The sequence below is a fragment of the Sciurus vulgaris genome (genome assembly GCF_902686455.1).
Source record: "Sciurus vulgaris genome assembly, chromosome: 8".
Taxonomy (NCBI): Eukaryota; Metazoa; Chordata; class Mammalia; order Rodentia; family Sciuridae; genus Sciurus; species Sciurus vulgaris.
The window spans coordinates 64,781,308-64,805,544 of NC_136468.1; the positions used below are offsets into that span (position 1 = coordinate 64,781,308).

Genomic DNA, 24,237 nt, shown 5'->3' on the forward strand with positions numbered 1-24,237 from the left:
ATAAAAAGTAAATAAATTACAACAAATTAGTGAATCAAGATATATAAAATAAGATGTATAAGATATATAATAAGTGCTCAAAGATGCACCTGCCAAAAATATTATTAGGTAGTGTCAAATTAGGTAAAAAAATCTATTTAGTAAAACTCCAAAAACATTACCTTTATGAAATCACACATTTTTCTTTATCACATTATTTAAGTAAACAAAATATGTACATGATTTTGAAAAATTAAACCTGGGGCTGGGGATACAGCTCAGTTGGTAGAGTGCTTGCCTCACAAGTCAAGGCCCTGGGTTCAATCCCCAACACCGCAAAAAAAAAAAAAAAAAAAAAAAAAAAAAAAAAAAAAATTAAACCTGTAAGAAAGGTATAAGATTAAAATTAAGTCTTTCCCTGGCCTTCAATTTTGGAGTGCATGTCTTGTTTTGATTTGTATTTCTTGAATTAAGCAAATGTTTGTACACATTTTCATACATTTATTGATTATTTATATTTCTTTTTTCATAAACTGTTTATATCCTTTGCATATTTTTCCATGTCTAGTTTTTCTTCCTTTCTTCTATGTAATCTACATAAAAAAGAGAAAATCAGCTTTGTATGATTGGTAATGCAAATAGTTTTTTCCAGTGTGTGTAGATTTTTATTTAATAAAAAACTAATTTTAGATTTACAGAAAAATGCAAAAATAGTAGTACTTCTTAGTTTCTAATATTAACATCTTATATAACCACAGTACAATTATAAAAATCAGAAATTAACAGTTATAAAAATATTAATATATTGCACAAATTTTACCATTTTCCCCCTAATATCTTCTAATCTATGGACAATGATATCAAAGGCAATTAAAAATATGAAAAGACAAAAAGATATGTAACAAACAAATTTCTTAGCAAACTCTTCAAGGACAACTATAATGAGTAACTTATTTTTCATTGGTCCTAAAAAGATCTTCTGCTAATTTAATCTACTTATTTTCTTAAGGAATCTTCTTTCAAAATTTGTAGGAAGAGACAGAAGACATACTACCTTCTAGTGAAAATTATTTGTCTCATCATGTTTCTAGTTAAGAGAATATTTTCATGTTTGCCAGTGTACTGTCATTTATTCTATTCACCCTACATGTTGTCCCCTTTTTTTATACCATTTGAGATTAAAAAAGTACAAAAAAATGCTACTTCTGTTAAATGATAATAGACTATATCCAGTAGTTAGAATAAAGATGGTGAAATAACTATATGAAGCTTCCTTTTACCTGTTTCCCAGTAATAAGGGGTCTCAATTAATTACCCTTATTCAGATGGCATATTAGTCTCTATTCAAAGTATCTCAATGGCAGAGTACAATAATTTGTTCACCATTGGGTTCTTCATAAATGTTTCTGGTGGTTGTAAATCCAAATGAAAACAGTGATTACCAAGTGGCTGCCTACATGTCAAACTGGTTATATGCAGGCTGTGAAGTAATTTTTACATTTTTTCTAAGATGAAAAACTTCAAGCATATACAAAACAGTATAATGAATTCTTGTATGTACATTACACACCTTCAATAATTATCAACATTTTGCCAATCTTACTTCATCTATTGCTAATCAGGTAGGACTGAAGAAAGCAAATTAAAATGTAAGTTTTTTGGTGTTCTATATTCTGCATTGTTTGAATCAGTAAGTTCAAAATGGGGCACAAACATGCCTTTTCTAAGACTCCCCATTTATACCCTAAAGCACAGGTAAATGTAGTACTCAATGCCTTATATTATAAAAATACTGTACTTTAATTAAGAATTAAAAAATAATTCATGCTCTTTATATAACAACTCATATATTTTAAAACTCTTCATTGATGTTTCTATTAAGCATAAAGATGAGAACAAATCTAAATATCAAAGAAATAAAATCAATTATTTCTCTTCATGGTTTTGCTGACTGCCTCTACAATCTCCTATGAGCCTGACTTCCAACACATAAAACCAAGAGGCTCTTTAAGACAGCAGTTTTTTCCCCTTCACACTAAGCAAACATTAACAAATATGGCAAAAAAGAAAACACATATTGTCACCTCCAAGGACACAGAAATCTTCTATTAACTAAATCCTAGTTCTGAGAAATAAAGAATCTCCATAATTAAATCCTAATAGGCAGAGTACCATGATCCATCACTTTTAAAGTCTAGTTCAGTTTTATCCCTTTCAACTTTCAATGAACAAACCATAAGTTGGTCATCCTTTGATAGAACAGTGTGCAGAAATTTCTCAATTCTGAGACTAGCCTTAGTATCCAGAACATAATAAGAACTCTTACAAGTCTGTAATATTAAAAAAAAATTAATGCATAAGTAATTTGAATAGACTTTTACCAAAGATGCAAATTAGAATCAGAATGTGGACTACTAGAAACCCTATAATCCAAAATTCCAAAGTTAGGCATGGTGGCACACACCTGCAGTCCCAGCTGCTCAGGAGGCTGAGATAGGAGAATCACCTGAGACCAGAAACTCCAGTCCAGTATGGGCAAAAAAGTGAGAAATAGTCTCAAACAAACAAATGAAAATATCCCACAGTAACAAATGTTAACAGGATGTGGAGAAACTGGAAACTTCACACATTACTGCTGGGAATATAAAATGGAATAACCAGTTTTGATAATAGTTTAGCAGTTTCTTAAAAACCTACACATAAGCTTCTACAGACACAGCAACTTCATTCCTACATATCTGCCTAAGAGAACTAAAATCATATGTACACACAAAGACCTGTATGGAAATACTTATAGCAGTACTATACATAATGTTCAACTGATGAGCAGATAAAGAAAACATGATATATATACATAAAATGAGATACTACTCAACAATAAAAAAATGAACTACTGATAGATACCACAACACAAATGAATTTCATAAATGTGCTAAGTAAAAGAAGTCAGGGACAACAGACTACATATTATATGATTGTGTTTCTATTAAATTAACAGAAAAGGAAAATCTGTAGAAATAAAGCAGATTAAACAATTGCCTGACTTAAGACAACAGATTTTTTGGGGCAATGGAATGTTCTAAAATTGGATTGTGTGGATTGTTGTGCAACTCTAAATTTACTTTTCAAAAATATCAGAGCTGTATATTTAAAATGGGTAAATTTCATGGTAAAATGTATCTCAAAGTTGTTTAAAAATTACTATTTCTGCAAACACTGGACATGTTAAGCATTCAAAGGAAATTGATAAATTATTCTCTAGTAGTAAGTAAATATGTAAGTATGATTACTTTCAGTATAGTTTTCAAAATCAAAACAGTGGAAGTCTATTGGAAACCTATCTACTTATCAACTCCATAAATCTAAAGACACACTGACCTATCCAGTGATTAAGATCTCAAGCTCCAACGCAAAGTCTCTCCAATTTTAACACACTGGCATTTTGGCCTAGATAATTCTGTTGTGGGGTGAGCTGTATCCTGTGCATTATAGGATGTGTGGCAGTACCCCTTCACTCTACCTATTAGATGCCAATAGCAGTGTGTTATGGATTGGATGCGAGATGTCTCCCAAAAGCTCACATGTGAAACAGTGCAGGAAGGTTCAGAGGAGAAATGACTGGGTTGTAAGAGTCTTAACCGAATCAGTGATTTAATCCCCCAATAAGGATTAACTGAGTGGTAGCTGAAATGTTAGGGTGTGGCTACAGGAGGGGGGAACTGGAGCATGGCTTTGGCAATATATTTGTATCTGGCTAGTGGAGTCTCTGCTTCCTGATCATGATGCGAGCTGCTTCCCTCTGCCACATTCTTCTGCCATGATATTTGGCCTCAACTCAAGTCCCAAGAAATGAAGCTGGCCTTCTATGGACTAAGACCTCTGAAATTGTGAGCCCTCAAATAAACTCTTCCTCCTCTACAGTTGTACTGGTTGGGTCCTTTAGTTACAGCAGCAAAAAAGCTGACTAAAACATAGCAGGTCCACCCCTAAACCCCAAATATGGCAATCAAATTGCCTCCAGGTGTTGCCAACTGCTGCTTGAGGAGTAAAATCATATTACATTATCTGAAAACAATGATTTTTGGGGGCATTTTTTATTAGTTCATTTTAGTTGTATGTAATATTAGGGTTCATTTGGATATAATTATACAAGCATGGAATATAATTTTCTCTAAGTCTCCCATGCTTCCCCTTTCTCTCCCCCTGTTCTCCTCTATTTATTTGTAGTTTTCTACAGTTCTTTCTTCTATTTATAGTTTAAAAAATTTTTTTAGTTGTAAATGGACACAATGTATTTATTTTTATATATTTTTAGTTGTTGATAGACCTTTATTTTATTCATTTATTTATATGCGGTGCTGAGAATTGAACCCAGTGCCTCACACATGCTAGGCAAGTGCTCTATGACTGAGCTATGGCCTCAGCCCTATTTATAGTGTTTTTTTTTTTTTTTAAATTAGTGCCTGTGTATTTACATACAGGTGAGATTCACTGTGGTACATTCATTTACATACACAGGAAAGTTGGAATGTCCCCCCTTGTCTTTTTCCTCCTTATTTTGGTCTAGTTTTCCTTCGCTTAAATCCTCGCCCCACTATTTAATTAAACAGATACTTCTCAAAAGAAGAAATGCAAATGGCCAATAAATATATGAGAAAATGTTCAACATCATTAGCAAGTAGGGAAATTCAAGTAAAAACTGCACAGATTTCATCTCACATCAGTCAGAATGGAAGTCATCAAGAATACAAACAATAATAAATGCTGGAGAAGATGTGGAGAAAAAGGAACAAGGGAATGTAAACTAGTACAACCACTATGGAAATCAGTATGGAGTTTTTCAAAAGAACTACCATATGACCCACTATACCACTCCTTGGGTTTTATACAAAAGAATTAAAGTTAGCATACTATAATGATAATATGCATATCCATGTTTATAGCCTAATTCACAATAGCCAAACTATGGAACCAGCCTAGGTTTTCATCAACAGATGAATGTATAGGAAAATGTGGTATATATACACAATGGAATTTTATTCAGTCACAAAGAAAAAATGAAATTATGTCATTAGCAGGAAAATGGATGAAACTAGAGATCATTGTTAACCAAAATAAGCCAACTCAGAAGGCCAAAGGTCATATTTTCTCTCATATGTGAGCTAGATAGGAAAAAGGAAAAGAAAGGGGTAGGGAAGGAAGGGATCTCATGAAAATCAAGAGATCAATAGAGGAAAGAGAGCAGAGATGGGAGGCAGGATGGAGGAGGGAAGCGCCAGGAAGTGGTATTAGTCAAATTATATTCTTACATTGTGTGCATGTAAGAACATGTAACAAATCCCATCATTATGCATAATTATAATGCACCAATAAAAAAGTGGAAAAAAATTCTCACCCCGATTAGTTGTGTGACAAGCATTCTAACCCCCCATTTCTCAGTTTCTCATCTGTAAAATGGCATATAATAGTACTTATCTCATAATTCTGTTGCCATGATTATGGTAAAAAATCCATAATGGTGTTAATTCATTTAGCACAGAAATGAGCAAACATAAATTAAGACTTCTACTTTTCAGAATATCACTGACCTTCTGTTCTAACCCTATTCAAAACTAGAAAATTATTCTTTCTACTCTCAGCTTTCTCTATGTCCCTCATTACTACTGTATCATTCTCAAAAGTACTTATCACTGTATGATAGACTATATATGTTAATTATAGCTACTGTTTATCAGGTAGACTAGAATATAAACTTCACAAGGGCAGGGATTTTTGACATTTTGTTTTTTCATGTGTACATAATACACACTCAAAGTCTGTAAAATGAAATGAATGAAACAACATATAAAATCAGAAATCTGGAGCTGTTATATGTGCATTAATTACAGAGCACTCTTAAGATTACCTCAATTATCTTTTTTTGAAAATATTTTTTTAGATGTTGATGGACCTTTATTTTATTATTTATATGTGGTGGCTGAGAATCAAACCCAGTGGCTCACACATGCTAGGTAAGCACTCCACCACTGAGCCACAACTCCAGTTTCATACCTCAAGGTTATCTTGTTTAATAAAGTACACAGAAACCCATGCCAACACCTATCTTGAGGTGGACTAGTGCTAGATCTGAATATTGGTGTCACTCTCCCCATTTATATGCTGAAATGGAATTTTCAATGCAAGGCATAGCCTCTTATTTAGTGTTCTTATAAAAGAGGCCCTAGGGAGTTTGTCTGCCCCATCTACCACATAAGTACACAGTAAGAAGCCAAATCTGCTGTTGCCCTGATCTTAGACTTCCCAGGCTCTACAACTGTAAGAAATATAGTTTTGTTGTTTATAAACCATTCAATGTATGGTATTTTTGTTATAACAGCCTGAATAAACAAAGACAACTGGTGAGGAGTGGTTACTATGCTAGGTCCCATAAAATGTTTACATCTATTTAACATGCCAAACAATCCTAAAAGTATGATCATTATCATCATCTCCATTTCTACAGGTGAGGAAATCCAGGTACACAGAGGATGAGAGTCCAAGGTCTTATAGCTGCCAAGTGGTGAAGTCAGGATTTGAATTTCTGAAGTTAACAACTCTTCATCCTAAGTTGCCACTTGTTACTTCTGCTAACACTGGTCATCCACACATTCCACAGCTGAGAATAATGTAGAACAACAGAAAGACGAAGGATTAAATTTAGGCAATGAAATCAGTAAGGAACAGAGGAAAGAAAATGAGGCAGATGAGATGATCTGAAGGAGAGTTATTATAGAAAAAGAAAATTTTAGAAACATAGACTGGTGAATGACATCAAGATAGCACAAAATAAACATTGAAAAGAGACCACTGAATCTGCCAATTAAAAAATCACAGGGAACTTTATATCTTATGAAGGATGTTTTTGAGAGAAGTTTTAAGAAAGACTAAGACTTTAAGGTATATCAAGAAATGAAGATATTTCAATACACTAGAAGTGAAGGTAAAGAGAAAAAAAAGACTAGTGGTAGCTTTAAGAGATAGTACATACCACGCAAAGTTTTTATTTTATAAAATGAAGGCAAATTTAAGTATGTGTTTAAAGTTACTTTGCCAGAAAACTGTTGTCTAAAAATATAATGTTATTAGAATATAATGCTATTAATCTATGACACACATATTCGGACTTCTGAGAAAAGTAGACATTTAGGTAAGTGAGTCATTCTTTGGCCAATTTTTTTCATGCATAAGTAATCAATCAAGGTTCTTATTGTGAACAGATAATAGATCTATCGGTATTTTTAGCATTTTATAGAAAACATTCATGTTATATTATGTTTTAATGAAATCACTTCTTTGAACAAACAGTCTACAAAAGATATCCTTGAAATTTTGGTATTTAAAAGTAACTTATTATTAGAGAAACTGTGGTGCTTAAAGGGATAAAATTAAACAATAAAAACTACTACCAGAAGGAAAAACACAATTACAAATTATTATTTTGTAGTGTACCTTGGAAAAAAAGATTAATTACTACCTCCTTAACAAACTCAGGAAGAACAAAGCTAGTTAGGTTATAAAAGGTTAATTAATTAGCATTTCTATTTTGTTCTATCAAGGCATTTCAAACTTACATGGTAGTATGTCCTTATATCTGTTCTTTTTAACATTTTCTTCTTTTTCTCCAGTGGCTGTGGGATAAATCTTTTCTGTTCTATATTTGGTAGATAATCTTCTTAATCGCTTAAAATACAAGAAAATAAAATTCAAGTTTAGAGAAACATTTATATATTTGCAAAATGTTAATGATGTACAATTACTGAATTTTGCTGACCCAATTCTTCACAACCAATTTTCCTTTTTTTCTAACCTCTTAATTTCCCCATCCCTAAATAATTAACCTTAAGGATTTCTTTTAGCATAAATGAAAACATAAGATTCATGTTTATTCCAATGAGTAGCAAAGGTGATAACTAAAATAAAAATTATGTAATTTTATTTAAAGATATCATTAATAAGCTGAGTCAGTATACTTAGCTCTTTAATGTACTTAAGTAATTTCTCTTTTAATTAAGTGTTGTAATAACTAAGTTGAAAAATCATGCCTAAAAAGAATTATATACAGATTTCTTTATATCTTCTTTCAATAAACCATGAGCACACATGATGTGCCAGGTTCTCTAAGGCATAAGCTAATAATTACTTATAAGATACTGCAAAACAAAGTTCTTTCATACTGGATTGGAAATGTCCAACAAAGACCAATTCTGCTTATTCACTGCATTACAGAAGTGGTTTGTGGGTTAGTGACAAATTCTTACCACATATGGCAGTAGGGATGTTCTTTGGACTGGAATATTTCTGCATGTCAGTAATACACTTCCTGCTTTCAGAAGAACTGAAAGTTGGCATTGTGAATTGTTTAAATTCTACTCAACTACACTGCTAAAATATAATTTCAAAGAGTTTTACTTTCAGACTTAAAAGACATATTGAGAGCATTCTGATTTTACTATTCAACAAATTATTAAATACAAATAAATGAAAAAGATGTCTGGTAAATTTTTTGCCATTTATTCTTGCTACTTTTGATGCTATTTAGGCAACTAAGAACGTTATATCTGGTATTTTAAAAAAATCACAGATTTTAACGTAAGAATCTTTGCCTCATTCTTGTTAGGATACACTTTAACATACAGCACTTGAAATAATTTTATAAATAGGCACTTACATGCAGAATGGATAACCTTTTGTTTTACACTTTGAAAAATTACTTAATTTTATCATTATAATCTTAAGAGACCTAAAACAGAAATACAATTTTTCTTTAAAATGATGAAAGCCTTAGAATTCTGTTCTATATTGGCACAATGCCAAAAAGGTACATTTGTAATGTTTTTTCCTGTGGTAATGAAGTTCTCAAAATATATATAGGGTTATCAAGGGAAAAAACTGTATTCAGTTTTTTCACATTGGTGAGAGGGTGGTGAAACCAGAACTTGGATGCAATGTTGGTGGAAAAAACATCAGCACAAACCCCTCAAGGAGGGAAATCTGGAAATTATAAATGCATATAATGTCTTGGTAGTTATTTCTACAAATTTGTCCTCCAGATAAAACTGGCGCACACATGAAATGATATACACACACAGTTATTTATTGCAACAATGTTTATAACAGCAAAAATTTGCAAATAATTTTTAAGTTTATTAATAGAGGGCCATCTACATAGATGTTTTATTCATATAATCAACTTTTATAATATTGACAAAAAACAAGTGAGAAGCTATATATGGCAGTATCTCAAAGACATATTAAGTGTAAAGGCAGATAACACATGCCTATAAATATACTACTACTGGTATTTGAAAGAATTTAAAGTATATTTGTATTTGCTTGTTCAGAAGCATAAAGTATGAAGAAAAACTATTAACAAGGATTGTATTTGTGGGAATGGGAAATGAGTATTTGTGGGAAACTGATAGGAAGGAGATATTACTATATGTCTTTTCATACTTTTGGATGCAAACATACTGCCTACTCAAGTTAAATATAAAATAATGGAAAAGTCAGAAACTTATGATTTCATTATTCCATATTAACAAAAGCATCTTGCGGAGCCGGCAGCAGCATGGCTGCCGGGAGCAAGCTGCACCGCCCACCTCTTCCCCGCTGTCGCCGCCGCCACCACCGGAGTCGCTGCGACCCTCTAGTCTACGAGTGTTAGTTGTGAGCCGCCGCCCATCGGACAACCCTCCGCTCCACCCGCCCTCCTTCCTTTCGCCGCCACTGCGGGCCAGCAGGGTAACTCACCCTCCCACTTCACCCACCAGCCCGCGGGGTCCGGACCATGGAGGACGTGAAGCTGGAATTCCCCTCCCTCCCACAGTTCAAAGACACCGAGGAGTGGACCTACCCTATGAGACGAGAGATGCAGGAAATTTTACCTGGATTGTTCTTAGGCCCATATTCTTCTGCTATGAAAAGCAAGCTACCTACCTATACTACAGAAACATGGAATAACGCACATAATTTGCATACGACAAAATATTGAAGCAAACTTTATTAAACCAAACTTTCAACAATTATTTAGGTTATTTAGTCTTGGATATTGCAGATAATCCAGTTGAAAATATCATACGTTTTTCCCCTATGACTAAGGAATTTATTGATGGGAGCTTACAAACTGGAGGAAAAGTTCCATGGAAATGCAGGGATCTCCAGAAGTGCTGCCTTTTTATTGCATACATTACGGAAACATTTGAAGTGAAGTACAGAGATGCATTTGCTTATGTCCAAGAAAGAAGATTTTGTATTAATCCAAATGCTGGATTTGTCCATCAACTTCAGGAATATGAAGCCATCTACTTAGCAAAATTAACAATATAGATAATGTCACCACTCCAGATAGAAAGGTCCTTATCTGTTCATTCTGGTACCACAGGCAGTTTGAAGAGAACACATGAGGAAGAAGATGATTTTGGAAACATGTAAGTGGCAACTGCACAGAATGGCTGACTCAAGAGGAACATTATAGAGGGTGTGGATTTCTGTTTGGAAAGGAGAAAATACTAGAAATAATAATAATGATGTAAAATGGTAAGAAAACAAGTAGTTTCTTTTCAATTATATGTTGCTTTCAGACATGTTTCTCTTCAACTTGTTGAGCAACATTTTAAGAAGATGTTGGACTTCTGCACTAGATGACACTGATGTTTTTTTTGTTTGTTTTTCATTTTTTAAAATACTTTACAGTTTATTATAAACCAAGAATTTTGGACTTGCAAAGAGGTATTAGTGCAATAATGCACTTTTCATACTTGAAATTTATTTGTATGATATAAAGTTATTACTTTAAACAAAATGCAAGTTAGGGGGATTTGTTTATAAATTTTGGGTAATTTATAACAAAAGAATTTCCTAAGGTTTGCTAAAAATTCATTTTGTGATCTATGTAATACATTTTTAAAATAATTTTACAGTTCACTTTTATGATGGAGCCTCTTACAGCAATCTGCCACATTTTTTATTATAATTAAAAAAAAGCATCCTGTGTATTTAATCAGATTTTGTATTTTTCTGCTCAAAGATCAGATATCTGAAAGGACACATTTTCAGTATTCTAATGCATAATTTGCAAAAGAATATCAATTTAAACAGCTGCAGAAGCACAGGAAGAAAAAGAATGTATTCTGAGTCACTGTCTCAGTACATAACAACAAAAGAAAGGGAAGGAACTGAATTTAATTATAAATGTTAATGTACTTTTGGAATACCTGGTGTAGTCACATTTCTTCTTCTTCTTCTTTTTTAATATTTTTTAGGTGCCAATGGACCTTTATTTTACTTATTTGTATGTGGTTCTGAGGATCAAACTCAGTGCCTCACACATGCAAGGCAAGTGCTCTACCACTGAGCCACAACCCCAGCCCTAAACATTTCTTCTTTTATGTGACAAATTGTTACTGAGAAAGGTACAAAGTTTTTATGTCAAAAGACTTTCCAGTACTCATATTATGAACCTTGAGAACACCTGTATGTCACAAACAGATATTTAAATTTGAATTTTTATTTTATCCAGTTTTCTTAAACTATGGCACACCACGAAAATTATAGTTATCAAAAGCAAACAAAAAAGGCAGGCATGGAGGAGTGGGGATCATAGTTAAGCAACAAGTCAAAGCAAAAGCTCTGACTGCAAGGAACATAAAAGGCATATATGAATGCCATGGAATGGAGTGCTTTATACATTCAAGCTTAAAATGAATAATGTTCTATGAAAATGAAAGTTTTTCTAAATATTATACTTAGCTATGATGTTTATTACAACTGTTAATATGTACTAAAACATCACATTGTACTCCGTACATGTGTAAAATTACTATTACTGTTGTGTGTGTGTGTGTGTGTGTGTGTGTGTATAATATATACTTATATGTGGAGAGAGATAGAGAAAACTTAGAAATTTTCATACCCATCAGAGATACAAAGGGGTCTATAAAACATACTAAAGCTTTGTTTTGTATTTCAAAAGAAAATTCTACCCAACTGTATTAAAAAGATATCTTCAAGTAGAAGTATTAAAAAAAAAAAAGGCTCTACCGTTGAATTAAAATTCTGAATCTGCTACTTTCTAGTTGTATGGCAATGAACACATTTAACCCCCCAGGGTCATACCCTTTATAAAATGGAAATAATAATTCCATACTCAGCAAGAGCCTGGCACATAAAATGGTTCAGTAAATGTTAACTAGTATTAGAGTCAATTACCAAAAATTCAAATGTTCTGTTACTTCAGATTTATTTCTTTAAACCCTTTCCTAAATGAAAGATCAAGAAGAGTTACATATTCTGGGCCAATCTGTCTGCCTGAACTGCTGTGTACTATAAAACAGCATTTTGCCTATCAAATGTCTAGGTTCAGGCTTTAGAATCGCCTAGATGGGGGCTGGAGGGGCAGTCTGCTGCTGGCCCATCTCCAGAGTTTCTGGTTTACTAGGTCTGCAGTAAAACCTGATAATTTGCATTTTTAATTCCCAGGTGCTGCTTCTACACTCTGTGGTCAAGTTTTAAGAACTATTAGTATAAGGTCTCTAAGTTTTAGAAGGAGTGTTCGTTAACATGGGGAAATGAAGGTTGATTTTCAAACAATTCTTAGGTTTCTCTGGATTTTATGTATAGACTGACAGCATCATGTGATTTTGAAAAAAAAGTGCTTAGAAATTTTTCATAGAATAGTGGAAAATAAAGAACAAAGAAGGAAAATTATAGTTATTAAAGGCAAACAAAAAAGGTGGGCATGGAGGAATGGGGATCATAGTTGAGCAACAAGTCAAAGCAAAAGCTCTGACTGCAAGAAACAAAAAGGACCTAAGGGTTCTGAAGACTTGCAAGTAAGAAAACCAAAAATTTTAAATAAATAATTTTTCCATCTCATAAAATGGAATCATCTAACAGTGTATGGATATCAGCAGTGTGCAAATGGCAAATACTACCATGAAAAAAGTTGCTTTTCAAAATTCTACCTGAAAAATTCTCACGATAATCATCTTTCTGCATCACTGTGTATGGTTTTTCTTTGCTTCTTTATGGTTATGCATTTAAATACCTTCAAATTTAACAATCTTTTAAGACCTAATTCCTTTAAAGAATTTCTGATGTTCCTAGTCTAAAAAATAATCTTACCCTTTCAAAATCTTTTTACCTTTATATGTAATCTTAAAACATTTGATATTTACATACTTTTAGGCAAAGACATAAGAAAATATATCTTATTTCCCCTACTACACTGAGTACAAAATTACTATCACAGATTTATATTTATAATGTCCTGCTTCCCTAAAGCATAGTAGATACTTTTATGTTGAATAAATTAATCTCAGAATAAGACTTGATTTGGATTAAGGCTTTTTTTTTTTGAACCACATCAACATGCTACCAAAGTTCATTAAACTACATGAAACAAAGTATTCATATATACAATACTATTTTAACTTCCTTACCAAATTCTTTTGTCTCTAGTGAAGCTGTCACTAGGAAATTAAAAGAAAAAACACCTTATATTGTTGAGAAACATGCCATCATATACTAAAGAATATTATTTACAGTGTTAATATGATACTATATGAACAGCGCTGAAGTTTCAGTTACGATTCTAAAAAGCAAGTACGATCATTTTAGTTCTACACTCAAAAACTCTCCAATGAGTATCACATCCAAGATGAACTACCAATTCTTTAGTTTAATTATCAAATACTTTGATGCCTATTCAATTTCCCAGCCTCTTTCTATAATACTCTTTTACTAGAGTATGATACTTCAGTTATACAGAATTACTTATCAATCACCATCACCACCAGCAACCATTGCTTAAACATCAGTTTCACAATTTTTGCTCTTGTTGGCAACTTCACAGGACTGGATACAGTGTTATTTCCTTTGTGAAGCCCTTCTTAAAACTTCCCTCCTTGCTCTCTAGTCCCCTTGAGTCCATAATATATCACTCTATTATCACTCAGGATAAAATATTTTAATACTTGTCTGTCTCCCCACAACACTATAAAACTGAATGCAGAGCCTGGACTATTAGAGTGGGCTTTAAAGACCACTGTCTAATGCAAAGCAAATTGCCCTTAAAAAATTATGATTTCAAGAATTACTTATTGTGCCTTCTCAAACACAAAAATGTATTTAATGTAAATACATTAAATAATGTATTAAATGTAAGTACATGGAAATGTATTTAATGCATCAGTTTTGTTTTGGTTGCTGGGGATCGAATCCAGGGTCTCTACCACTGCTAAGCAAGCACTTTACTACCGAGCCTTAAATTGGAATTTTTGATGCAAACAAAATCTACTTTGTTTTAGCAGTTCTGGGAATTGAACACAGGGCCTTATGCATACCAGACAAGCGCTCTACCACTGAGCTATTCCTCAGCCCAATATTCACTTTGTTTTAAAGTTCCAAATAAATTATTTGTTTTTCCTTTAATTAATTTTTAAAACACAAAACTGAATTCACCTAATCTGAAACCAAAAAACTGATTTTTCAAAGGCTTCAAAAGTCACAAGAAATATGACTATTCTCTTTCAAGATATCTGATTATCTGATATGTGTCAAGATTTAAATTCTTAAAGGGTAGAACAGCTTCATTGTTTATCTTGCAGACTGATGCTACTGCAAGTGTGGTCTATGAAGTTTGTTCAATCTCTCTAGAGTCAAATAGCTAATTGTCTGTTGGGTTATCTACTGAGTGCGTCTCATGGGCATCACAAACATGTCCAAACAGCACCACCATTCAACAGCTGCTCAAGTTAAAGCCCTAGGAATCATCCTTGAGTCCTATCTTTAGCTCACCTATTCCATACTCCCTATATAATCCAACAGCAAGCTCCACTAAAATATATCTAATGCACTTCACATTTGCCAGAATTTGAACTGAGAATACATTTAGACAGATGTATTAAATTTAATTTTTTGGCAGGTTTTTTTTTTTTTTTTTTTTTTTTGGTGGGGGGTACCAGGGATTTAACCTAATAGTGCTTAACCACTGAGTGACATTCCCAACCCTTTTTATTTTGTATTTTGAGACAGGGCTCACTCAGTTGCTTAGGGCCTCACTAAATTGCTGAGGCTGTCTTTGAACTTGAGATCCTCCTGCCTCAGCCTCCAAGCCACTGGGATTACAAGCCCAAAGGCCCGACTGTTGACAGGATTTTAAATTAAGAAAACGATAAATGAACAAAAATAAAAAGAAATAAAACTGCCCAGCATGGTGACGACTCAGGAGGCTTAGGCAAGAGGATTCCAAGTTCAAAAGCAAGACCTGTCTCAAAATAAAAAATAAAAAGAACTGGGGGTATAGCACAGTGGTGAAGCACCTCTGGGTTTAATTCCAGCACCCAAGTGAGAAAAAAAGGAAGAATAAGAAAAAGAACTAAATGGAAATGAAGCTAATTCAAATTCTTTCAGGAATAGATGGAATATAAATAAATTAAACATCAGAGTTTAAGAGCTCTCATACTTTGTCACCACTGCTTCAAATTCCTCAATGTCACAACTTAAATATGCACAACCAGAATATGCATATATTTTAAAAAGTATTTTTAGTTGTAGATGAATGCAATACCTTAATTTTATTTTTGTTTCTTTGTGGTGCTGAGAATTGAACTCAATGCCTCACATGTGCTAAGCAAGCACTCTACCACTGAGCTACAACCCCAGATCCCAGAATATACATATCTTAAAACTGTGCTAGGTATATTACAATAAGATAATTACTTTAAGCTTAAAAGATACATTGCAGTAAATGTTAGGCGTTAAGGCGCAGTTATGGTTCGTAGCTAGCTCCCAGAAACGCTCCACAGATACAGGTCTCACACAAGGAACTTTTATTTTATGCAGACGATTCACGTCTGCACAGGGGAAAGGGAAGAAAGAGAGAGAGAACATGGCACAAGGTTTCTCTCACACATGTGGGTTGAGAGGAACCAATCGCGGAGGAGAATTCTTACAGACTGACTGATGGACCAATGACATATTAGAACTTAACGTGGGAGGCAGGAAGATTACGGCAACGTAAGCCGGAAATTCCTGTAACGTGAGAGGGAGGCGAACGCAGATTGACAGGTGGTGAGGGAAGCCAGATTCCTTACATTAAATATTAGGAAAATCTACCCCCCAAAAAACACAGTGCTTTTGACATTGCTATGAAAAATTTGAGGTAATGATGTAGGGGAGGGTAAAGGGTAATGGGGTTAATATGACCAGAGTATGTTATATTCATGTATGACTATGTCACACTGAAACCTATTATTCTATAAAATTAAAATGTCCTAATAAAAATGAAATTACAATATAAAATAAATTCTGGAGTTAATACTGGAGAATTCAATTGAATTTTAAAAGGTAGTGTGTTTGACTCCATTATATACAATTGTAATGCACCAATAAAAAATATGGAAAAATAAAATGAAAGGTAGTGGGCTTGGGACACAGTTGGCATTTAACTGTTAAAAAGAATACATTCATCTAGTTTTACACATGAAAAATTTATCATGAGTCACAAAATTCACTCAATTATAATACTATTAATTTAACTCTACTATACAAGTTGCATTAAAACGAAATAAAAAATAGGATTTAAAATCCCAATAAATAAGCTGGATAAAGTGGCACATACCTATAATCCAACTACTTGGGAAGTCTGAGGCAGGAGCACTGGGAGTTTGAGGGTGGCCTGAGCTATTTAAAAAAACAAATCACGAGAAGTGCTTTAAGATGCTTGCACCAGACCAGAAGATGGCAGACTAGAGGGAGGCTGCATTCCTTGTCGCTCCACTCCATAACTCTGGTTTCAAGCAGAGGATATCTGTTTCTTGGTGAGGCAGTTTTTGCTGCTAATAGATCCCTGCTGTTTACCCCATTCTTCTGCTGTGATCACTTTCAGTCCGCCAGCATATTGACGCCTTTTTCTGAGTGTAGATTGCTCATTGTCAGGCGTCTATCATCCGCCATTTGCCTGCCTCTCGCCTGTCCATCCCCTGCCTTACACCAATCCATCACCCAACGCAGGAGGTTCACCTCCCGATCATCCGATAACAGTCACCAAACAGATGGCCGACCGCCAGTGGTGCACCAGCTGCCTGCTGTTGCCTGGAAGTTTATGTTACAGTACCTGCAGGTTTGATTGCACGTGGCTGCTGCCATTTTGAGACAACTGCCAGGCTCCTTAGGACCCCTGGCCGGACTGACTGAGCCCCGTCTCCAGGATCCCTCACCTGACAGATCACTCCCTGCCTCTGGAGCCCTCACATCAACTGACTGCTCCCTGCCGCCAGGATCCCAGACCAACTGATTGGGCCCTATCACCTGGACCTCTAGACCAACTGATTGCAACTGGCCTCCAGGATCCCGCAACCAGACCAAACATGCCCGACCTCCAGGACCCCTGCCTGACCAATGGCACCCCGCCTCCAGGACCTCCTGCTGACCACAGCCACACCATGAGCTGCAGCTCCCCATTTGCCAACATATTTTGAAGTGAGAGTGGCCATCTTGGATAATCCTGGAAGCCATGGCTCCGATCTTTAGGTGGGGCAAATCCCATTCTGAGATGCCTGTTGGTGGCTTGAAGCTCATTGTCAGGTACCTCTCATGCATCAGGCTACTGAACTCTGGGAGGTTTCATTACTATATGACTGTTATACTGTAGATTTTCTCTTTTCTCCTTATTGAAAAAATTTGTTTTTATTTCTTTACTTTTCTTGCTCTCTTTTCCTTTTGTTTACCTGTTCCCTCAGAGTCTCTTTCTCCCTTTTTCGCATGCTAACATCCAATTTCTTTTGATTACACTCTCACCCTTTCTATTATCTAGAACTTCTGTATATTCTTTTCCTATCCCATTAACAGCCACATTCTACATCCCTCTGCATCCTCTTTGTCCACCATTTGAAACTACAGACCTTATTGCAAATCTGTTTGTTTTACTGAAGATAATATTTGAACTCATTCTGTTTATTATGACAATTTTGTTATTGTCCTTATAGGGGCTATTTGGTCTAGGGTTGCACAGTGTCTGAACTGGGCACTGCTAATATTGATCTCCCCTTAAAGAAAGGGTTTTGGAAACCTATAGGGCCACTATAAACCTATAGGGGGAAATCTGCAATGCCCCAGATCTCCACTGCTAGAGGGGAAGATACATGAACAACATGAAAAAAACAAGGGAAGAAAATGATCCAAACAAATCTAGATTCTATATTAATAGAATCCAATGACAGTATGTTAGAAGAAATGTCAGAAAAGGACTTCAGATTATACATGATTAAGATGATTCACGAAGCAAAGGATGAGATAAGAGAGCAAATGCAGGCAATGAATGATAATACCAATAAGCTGAAAGAGCACCTGCAACAAGCAAAAGATCATTTCAACAAAGAGACAGAGATTCTCAAAAAAAAAAAAAAAAAAAAAACCAAATGGAAATCCTTGAAATGAAGGAAACAATAAACCAAATAAGAAGCTCAATGGAAAGCATCACCAAAAGACTAGACCACTTGGAAGACAGAACCTCAGACAATGAAGACAAAGTATCTAATCTTGAAAATAAAGTGGCCCAAACAGAGAAGATGGTAAGAAATCATGAACAGAATCTCCAAGAACTATGGGACATCATGAAAAGACCAAATTTAAGAATTATTGGGATTGAGGAAGGCACAGAGATACAAACCAAAGGAATGAACAACCTATTCAATGAAATAATATCAGAAAATTTCCCAAACCTTAAGAATGAAATGGAAAATCAAATACAAGAGGCTTACAGAACACCAAATGCACAGAATCACAACAGGTCCACACCTAGGCACATTATAATGAAAATGCCTAGCATTCAAAATAAAGATAGGATTTTGAAGGCCACGAGAGAAAAGCATCAGATTACATATAGGGGGAGACCAATATGGATAGCAGCCAACTTCTCAACCCAGACTCCAAAAGCTAGAAGGGCCTGGAACAACATATTTCAAGCTTTGAAAGAACATGGTTGCCAACCAAGAATCCTATACCCAGCAAAGCTAACCTTCAGATTTGAAGATGAAATAAGATCCTTCCATGATAAACAAAAGTTAAAAGAATTTACAAATAGAAAGCCTGCACTCCAGAATGTTCAACAAAATATTCCATGAGGAGGAAATGAAAAACAACAATGTAGGTCAGCAAAGGGAGGAAAAACCACTCAAAGGAGAAACCAAGCCAACTTTCAAACCAAAAATAAGCCCAAATGACTACGAATACAAATCATATCTCAATAATAACCCTGAACGTTAATGGCCTAAACTCATCAATCAAAAGACATAGAATGGCAGAATGGATTAAAAAGAAAGACCTAACAATGTGCTGCCTTCAAGAGACTCATCTCATAGAAAAAGACATCCACAGACTAAAGGTGAAAGGATGGGAAAAAACCTACCACGCACATGGACTCAGTAAAAAAGCGGGGGATTCCATCCTTATATCAGATAAAGGACTTCAAGCCAAAGTTAGTCAGAAGGGATAAAGGACATTTCATACTGCTTAAGGGAATTATAAATCAGGAAGACATAACGATAGTAAATATTTATGCCCCAAACAATGGTGCATCCCTTGTACATCAAACAAATCTTTCTCAATTTCAGGAATCAAATAGACCACAAAAAATAATTCTGGGTGACTTTAACACATCGCTCTCACCACTAGATAGATCTTCCAAACAAAAACCAACCAAAGAAACCATAGAGCTCAATAACTCAATCAATAACCTAGACTTAACAGACATATATAGAATATTCAATCCATCAATGAGCGGATTCACTTTCTTCTCAGCAGCACATGGAACCTTCTTGAAAATAGATCATATGTTATGCCACAAAGCAGTCCTTAGGAAATGCAAAAAATAGAGATACTGCCTTGTGTTCTATCAGATCATAATGGACTGAGAGTAGAAATCAATGACAAAATAAAAAACAGAAATTACTCCAAAACCTGGAGACTAAATAATATGCTATTGAATGAAACATGGATAACAGGAAACATCAGAGAGGAGATAAAAAAAATCCTTACAAGTCAATGAGAACGACAATACAACATATCAAAATCTCTGGGACACTATGAAAGTGGTACTAAGAGGAAAATTCATTGCATGGAGCGCATCCCAGAAAAGAATGAAAAGTCAACAACTAAATGACCTAACATTATAGCTCAAAGCCCTAGAAAAAGAAGAACAGAATAACAGCAAAAGTAGTAGAAGACAGGAAATAAAATCAGAGCTGAAATCAATGAAATTGAAACAAAAGAAACAATTCAAAAAATTGACAAAACAAAAAGTTGATTCTTTGAGAAAGTAAACAAAATAGACAAACCTTTAGCCACACTAACAAAGAGAAGGAGAGAGAAAACTCAAATTACTAAAATTCGTGATGAAAAAGGAAACATCATGACAGATACCACTGAGATACATAACATATTGAGAAGCTACTTTGAAAATCTGTATTCCAACAAAATAGAAAGTACTGAAGACATTGACAAATTTCTAGAGACATATGCTCCTCCCAAACTGAACCAAGAGGACATATACAATTTAAACAGATCCATATCAAGCAATGAAATAGAAGAAGCCATTAAAAACCTACCATCCAAGAAAAGCCCAGGGCCAGATGGATTCTCAGCCGAGTTCTACAAGACCTTCAAAGAAGAACTCATTCCAATACTTCTCCAAGTATTCCAGGAAATAGAAGAGGAGGGTACCCTACCAAACTCATTCTATGAAGCTAATATCACCCTCATACCCAAACCAGCAAAAGACACATCAAGGAAAGAAAATTTTAGACCAATATCCTCAATGAATATAGATGCAAAGATCCTTAACAAAATATTGGCAAACTGTATCTAAACACATATTAAGAAAATCGTGCACCACAATCAAGTGGGGTTCATCCCTGGAATGCAAGGATGGTTTAACATCCATAAATCAATAAACATAATCTATCATGTCAGTAGACTTAAGGATAAGAATCATATGGTTATTTCAATTGACACAGAAAAAGTGTTAAACAAAATACAACACCCCTTCATGCTCAAAACACTAGAAAAAATAGGGATAGTAGGAACATACCTGAACATTGTAAAGGCTATTTATGCTATGCCCATGGCCAACATCATTCTTAATGGAAAAACTGAAACCATTCCCTTTAAAAACGGGAACAAGACAAGGATGTCCTCTTTCACCACTTCTATTCAACATTGTCTTCAAAACTCTAGCCAGAGCAATTTGACAGACTAAAGAAATTAAAGGGCTACGAATAGGTAAAGACGAACTTAAGCTGTCACTATTTGCTGATGACATGATTCTCTATTTAGAGGATCCAAAAAACTCCTCCAGAGAACTTCTAGACCTCATCAATGAATTCAGCAAAATAGCAGGTTATAAAATGAACACGCATAAATCTAAAGCATTTTTATACATAAGCGATGAAACATCTGAAAGGGAAATGAGGAAAACGACTCCATTTGCAATAGCCTCAAAAAAACTTGGGAATCAATCTAACCAAAGAGGTAAAAGATCTCTACAATGAAAACTTCAAAACACTGAAGAAAGAAATTGAGGAAGACCTTAGAAGACGGAAAGATCTCCTATGTTCTTGGATAGGCAGAATTAATATTGTCAAAATGGCCATACTACCAAAAGTGCTATATAGATTCAATGCAATTCCAATTAAAATCCCAATGATGTACGTTACAGAAATAGAGCAAGAAATCATGAAATTCATCTGGAAGAATAAGAAACCCAGAAGAGCTAAAGCAATCCTTAGCAGGAAGAATGAAACAGGGGGTATCACAATACCAGAACTTCAACTATACTACAAAGCAATAGTAACAAAAATGGCATGGTATTGGCACCAAAATAGGAAGATCAATGGTACAGAATAGAGGACATGGACACAAACCCAAATAAATACCATTTTCTCATACTAGACAAAGGTGCCAAAAATATGCAATAGAGAAAAAGATAACCTCTTCAACAAATGGTGCTGGCAAAACTGGAAATCCATATGCAACAGAATGAAACTAAACTCCTCTCTCTCACCCTGCACAAAAAATCAACTCACAATGGATCAAGGACCTTGAAATCAGACCAGAGACCCTGCATCTTACAGAAGAAAAAGTAGGTCCAAATCTTCAACTTGTTGGCTTAGGATCAGACTTCCTTAACAGGACTCCCATAGCACAAGAAATAAAAGCAAGAATCAATAACGGGGATGGATTCAAACTAAAAAGCTTTCTCTCAGCAAAGGAAACTATCAGCAATGCAAAGAGAGCGCCTACAGAGTGGGAGAATATCTTAGCCACTCATACTTCAGATACAGCACTAATTTTCAGAATATATAAAGAACTCAAAAAACTCTACACCAAGGATACAAATAACCCAATCAACAAATGGGCTAAGGATATGAACAGACACTTCACAGAAGAAGATTTACAAGCAATCAATGAACATATGAAAAAATGTTCACCATCTTTAGTAATAAGAGAAATGCAAATGAAAACTACACTAAGATTTCATCTCACCCCAATTAGAACGGCCATTATCAAGAATACAAGCAACAATAGGTGTTGGAGAGAATGTGGGGAAAAAGGTACACTCATACATTGCTGGTGGGGTTGCAAAGTAGTGTAGCCACTCTGGAAAGCAGTGTGGCGATTCCTTAGAAAACTTGGAATGGTATCACCATTTTACCTAGGTATCCCACTCCTTGGCCTATACCCAAAGGACTTAAAATCAGCATACTACAGAGATACAGCCACAATAATGTTCATAGCAGCTCAAGTCACAATAGCCAGACTGTGAAACCAACCTAGATGCCCTTAAATTGATGAGTAGATAAAGAAACTGTGGTATATATATATAATGGAATATTACTCCGCCATAAAGAATGATAAAATTATGACATTTGCAGGCAAATGGATGAAACTGGAGAATATCATGCTAAGTGAGATAAGCCAATCTCAAAAAACCAAAGGACGAATGATCTCGCTGATAAGCGGATGATGACACATAATGGGAGGTGGGAGGGGGGCAAGAATGGAGGAAGGAGGGACTGTATAGAGGGAAAAGAAGGGTGGGGGGAGGAAAAAATAACAGAATGAATCAAACATCATTACCCTATGTAAATGTATGATTATGCAAATGGTATGCTGTTACTCCATGTGCAAACAGAAACAACATGTATCCCATTTGTTTACAATAAAAATTTTAAAAAAACCCAATCACATTTAAAAAAAAAAGGAAAATCTATAGCAGCAAATGGTAAAATATACTATGTCTAACTATTCTTAAATCTTTACAAACTCATTAAAATATACATACTACTAGTAGTTGTTTATAGGCACAACTAAAAAAACAAAAGGGTTTTTCAAGTATAAACTGTAAAATACACTTCTAAGTTGAAAATATGTGACCCTGCCTTTGAAAATGCATCTTCCTCTTTGCTCGCCTTTTTTTCACCACTAATAAACAAACTTGTTTGCCATTCTTTTTCAGAAATGTATGTTTACACTTTCTCATTTGAAGTCTAAATCAAGACTGATTAATAAAGGGAATTACTTTGAAGTCATAAGGCCAACCTTAAGGGTCTGTGTAAAAGAAATATCTTTGTGTAAAATTATTCTGTTTCACTCATTTATTTCTATGCTTCAGTTATTCCCTTATTTGTCCTTGCTTCCTATTACCTCGGTACAGAAATCATCTTTTTTTTTTTTTTTAGAAATCATCTTGATGAAACATTTCCTGAGACTAATACTGGCATATAACCCCATCATCCACTTCCTCCTCTCAAACCACAGCTCATAATATACATCTCTAACCTAGGACATATCCCAATGCAAAATAATTATACATGTGCCATCCTGATAGAACATGAATTCCCTAAAGATGCAGACCATCTTCTATTAATACCAGCTACTATCAGCATAACCATGACAAACAGTAGAGAGCCTAAAACTATTTAGGTCTTCTCTAGTAGTAATATTCAGAGAAAACACAGAAGTGACCAGCATACTTAAGAAATTATTTTCTCTCCTCTGCTTACACTTCAATTTCTACTTAACAAAAGGACAGTTATGAAATAGAAAGGCTGGGGTTCAATTTCCAGCTCCATTGCTACTACCAAAGATCTCCTCAACCCAGTTTTATCATCCTTCCTGAATAGGTGCAGCAATAACCCTTAATTTCAAGAATTCGCTTTT

At 34.7% G+C, this 24,237-nt stretch overlaps 1 protein-coding gene and 1 pseudogene across 5 annotated transcripts in view; one reads left to right on the forward strand and one right to left on the reverse strand.

Moving 5' to 3' along the window:
* Nucleotides 1–24,237, reverse strand: part of PTPN12 (protein tyrosine phosphatase non-receptor type 12) — a 124,393-nt gene that overhangs the window by 62,925 nt on the left and 37,231 nt on the right. For 2 of the 4 annotated variants that reach the window (XM_079150233.1, XM_079150232.1), the window contains exon 2: nucleotides 7,590–7,698. The exons of 1 other annotated variant lie outside the window; for it this stretch is intronic. In XM_079150233.1, coding sequence (XP_079006359.1) covers nucleotides 7,590–7,698 — 109 coding nt within the window. Of the gene's footprint in view, nucleotides 1–2,443; nucleotides 2,615–7,589; nucleotides 7,699–24,237 lie in introns of all 4 variants that reach the window. One more of the 4 variants, XM_079150234.1, reaches the window with a different exon arrangement.
* LOC306667555 (serine/threonine/tyrosine-interacting protein-like) lies at nucleotides 7,705–10,680 on the forward strand (annotated as a pseudogene). Its single transcript has one exon. The product of its transcript is annotated as a serine/threonine/tyrosine-interacting protein-like (transcript).